At 38.3% G+C, this 3,700-nt stretch overlaps 1 protein-coding gene across 1 annotated transcript; it reads left to right on the top strand.

Moving 5' to 3' along the window:
• Positions 1–1,276: 1,276 nt before the first annotated feature.
• LOC113344901 lies at positions 1,277–2,062 on the top strand. Its single transcript, XM_026588787.1, has one exon. The coding sequence runs from the start codon at positions 1,277–1,279 to the stop codon at positions 2,060–2,062; it is 786 nt and encodes a 261-aa protein (XP_026444572.1).
• The last annotated feature ends 1,638 nt before the right edge of the window (positions 2,063–3,700 follow it).

Here is a 3,700-nt window from a genome sequence, read left to right as displayed (position 1 = left end):
CCTATGTGTTGTTTAGAAAGAAAAAATAGAACTAAGGATAAAACTGGAAATCACAATTTGCAGCTTCATTGCTATGTAGCAACGAGAGTTGCTTTTATATAATAGAATAGATATTCAACTACCTTTTTTGTCCAACTTATATCTGCGGAAAATCCAAACATCTTAAATTTAGATCTTTTTTGGGGTTTTATGAATTTTTTTTCTTCTTGTTTATGCTTTTTATAATCACAGGAGAAAATTAGGCATGGATCCAAAAAAAAGATAATATTCTCATTGTCAGGCCCACAATTAATTTTAGATTCCATGAAATCCATAATTATATGAAATTTTGAACAATGACTGCATAATAGGTTATGCATCATACTTTTTCAGGGATATAATTGTCCACGCAACTTGGATATAATATATCTAGAAAACCGCGTCTTAGAATTTTACAAATTTTATGTCGTTGGAAATCTTTTAAAGAGAGCTACATAACGAGTACAAACAACAATATCAATTTTTTGTTTTTCACGAAAAAATCGGAGGTGATCATCATTTTTGGGAAAAAATTCGAAAACTGACTACATATTCGTTATGCAGACTCCAAAAAAGATGCATAACACAAAATGCATACACCACAAAAGATGCATAACATGTTATGCAACCATATAATTTTTAAGCATCTATTATTTTGGTTTATGCAGCCACTAAAACGTTATATATGCCTGAATCCGGCAGAAAAAACAGACGCATAACGAATTATGCAACCATTTTCTCAACTGCATAACAAGTTATGTATCTATAACAGGTTATGTAGCCATTGTCTTGGTTGATTTTAGTGCATACAGATAAAATGATGCATAATGTATTATACAGCCATATTTTCGGATGCATAACAGGTTATGCATCCATTTTCATGACTGCATAACATGTTATGCATATATTATTGTAGGCGCATGTATTGGACGTGTACACATTGTGTGCCACGGCAGTGGCATCACAACCACCAGAACAAGTCTTCAACTCTCAGTCCGAGTCTTATGTTGTTGTTAAAACTTCCCTGTATTTTAGTCAGAGTTTGTTTAGATTAGGAAACATATCTTTTAGATATTTTGTATACATAAATCTCTATATATATCACATGTAAAGAACAAAAAGATATCAATTCAGAATATATTCTTCACAGAGATCTTTGAAACTTTAAGATGGTATCCTTGTAGATCCTAGGAAACATATCTTCCCTTCCGCTTCATCTCTGCCGCCGTCTCCTTTTATCATTCATATTTTTTTCATCATGCCTGGCTCTAATCCATCTTCTCCCAACTCTCCAGTGCATGACAACATCTCTTCCCAAAACAATGAAACTCTGATCAATTCTTCAGCTCTTCCTAGAACTCTAGACCCTTATATCATTCATCCCAGTGATAACCCTGCAACTGTGCTATCCTCTCCTATTTTACAAGGAGACAACTACGGTTCCTGGGTTAGGGGAATCACCAAGTCTCTGAATGCCAAGGGCAATCTTGGTTTCGTTGATGGCTCCCTTCCTCCTCCAACAGATCTGTTGCAGTTTCAATGTTGGAAGAGATGTGATGATCTCGTGGGAAGTTGGCTTCTAAACTCTTGTCAACCAGATATCAGGGCTAGCTGCCTGTATGCTTCCAACTCTCATGTTATCTGGAAAGATCTGCAAATCAGGTTTTGTGTCTCCAATGCCCCTATTATGTTTCGTTTAAAATCTTCAATTGCTTCAATAAAACAGGAATCAATGCCTGTGTCTCTTTACTATACCAAAATAAAAACTCTTTGGGATCAATATGACTCCCTGGTTGCTTCTACGGAAGCATGTATCTGTGGTGCTGGCAAGCACATGCTTGAAAGACTCGAAAGAGAGCGTGCCATGGAGTTTCTGCAGGGATTACACGACAGGTTTTCCAACCTTCGTAGTCAGATACTCACTATGGATCCCTTCCCAAGTGCACTTCGTATCTTCAATCTTGTTCAGCAGGAGGAGGAACAACAACATATAACCCATACTCCTCTGCCAACTGTTGATGCTGCTGCTCTTGCTTCGACTTGAAATTTCCAGTCCAGCTCTCGTCCGCCATCCAATCAGAACAAGCGTCAGCGTCCCTTTTGCGACTATTGTAACAGACTAGGCCATGTTCGAGACAAGTGCTACAGGCTCCATGGTTTTCCCCCTGCCAACAGTTCTCAACAGCAGCCTTTGGCTAATGCAAATCTGCACATGACTGCTACTGCTGCAGCTCTGTCAACTGGCCCATCTGCTGCACCATACGCTCTTCCCTCCCTGTCTGCCGATCAGTATGCTCGCCTTTTGGACTTGATCAACCCTGCACCAGACTCTGCACAACCTGATGCCCGTGCCAATTTTGCAGGTAACATTCTCTCCACCTCCATTGTTGATCCATGGTTTGTGGACAGTGGTGCAACGCACCACATCTGCAACTCACTGCATTACTTTACATCTTACATACCTGTTCAATCATCAATTCTCATGCAACTCCCGGATGGCTCATTCTCCATGGTTAAGCATATTGGCGAGGTTGTTTTTTCGCCTACACTAAAACTGTCGAATGTACATCACATTCCTAATTTCAAGTTCAATCTCATCTCTGTGAGTCAATTAACTCGCCAAACTAATTGCATTGCTTATTTCTTCGAACATGTTTGTTTCTTTCAGGACCGTGTAACTAAAGCAGTGATTGGTCGGGCTGATTTTATCTCTGGCTTGTATCATCTCCAAGCCCATCCGCACCAGTCATTAAATAGAGTCTTATGTAATAAAACAACTGATGATGTTTGGCACTGCAGACTAGGTCATCCTAGTTTTTATCGTTTTAAATTTCTTTGTCGTACTTTTGATTACGTTAAATCTAGTTCTACTCCCTTTTGTGATGTCTGTCCATTGGCTAAACAAAGCCGTTTGTATTTTAATAAAACTTCCGTGTCTTCAAAACGCTGTTTTGAACTTATTCATTGTGATATCTGGGGTCCATTTATGACACCTTCACTCACTGGTGCAAAGTATTTTTTAACAATAGTCGATGACTATTCCCGTTGTACGTGGGTTTATCTCATGCACATCAAGAGTGAAACTTTTAAATTTCTCAAATATTTTTTTAATTTTGTTATCACCCAATATTCTCACAAAATAGATACAATATCAACTGGTAATTCCATTCCATTTCTTTTCATATTGCAAAGAGTACAATCTGATAATGGTTCTGAGTTTTTATATCAAGACATGCAATCCTAATTCAAAGCCCATGGCATCCATCACCAACGAAGTTGTGTTTCCACCCCTCAACAAAATGGTGTTGTGGAACGCAAACATCGTCATCTTCTCAGCGTAGCTCGTGCTCTTCGTTTTCAATCTCATTTACCACTTACTTATTGGGGCGAATGTTTACTCACGGCATGTTATCTTATTAATAAAATGCCAACTCCTATTTTGAAACATAAAACTCCACATGAAGTTCTTCTTGGTACTGTCCCTAATTATCGTCATCTCCGTGTTTTTGGTTGTCTATGTTATGCTAGAAACACAAAGATTCATTCTAAATTTGACCCGCGGGCTAAGCCTGGTGTTTTTTTAGGATATCCTCAAAACCACAAGGGTTACATCATTTTGGATATTTCCACAAAAACAACTTTTGTATCTAGAGATGTTGTCTTTCATGAGCATTTGTTTCCC

The sequence above is a fragment of the Papaver somniferum genome, unplaced genomic scaffold (assembly GCF_003573695.1).
Source record: "Papaver somniferum cultivar HN1 unplaced genomic scaffold, ASM357369v1 unplaced-scaffold_80, whole genome shotgun sequence".
NCBI classification, from domain to species: Eukaryota; Viridiplantae; Streptophyta; class Magnoliopsida; order Ranunculales; family Papaveraceae; genus Papaver; species Papaver somniferum.
The sequence above is the reverse complement of the archived record's forward strand: the minus strand, read 5'-3'. Positions and strand labels throughout refer to the sequence as shown.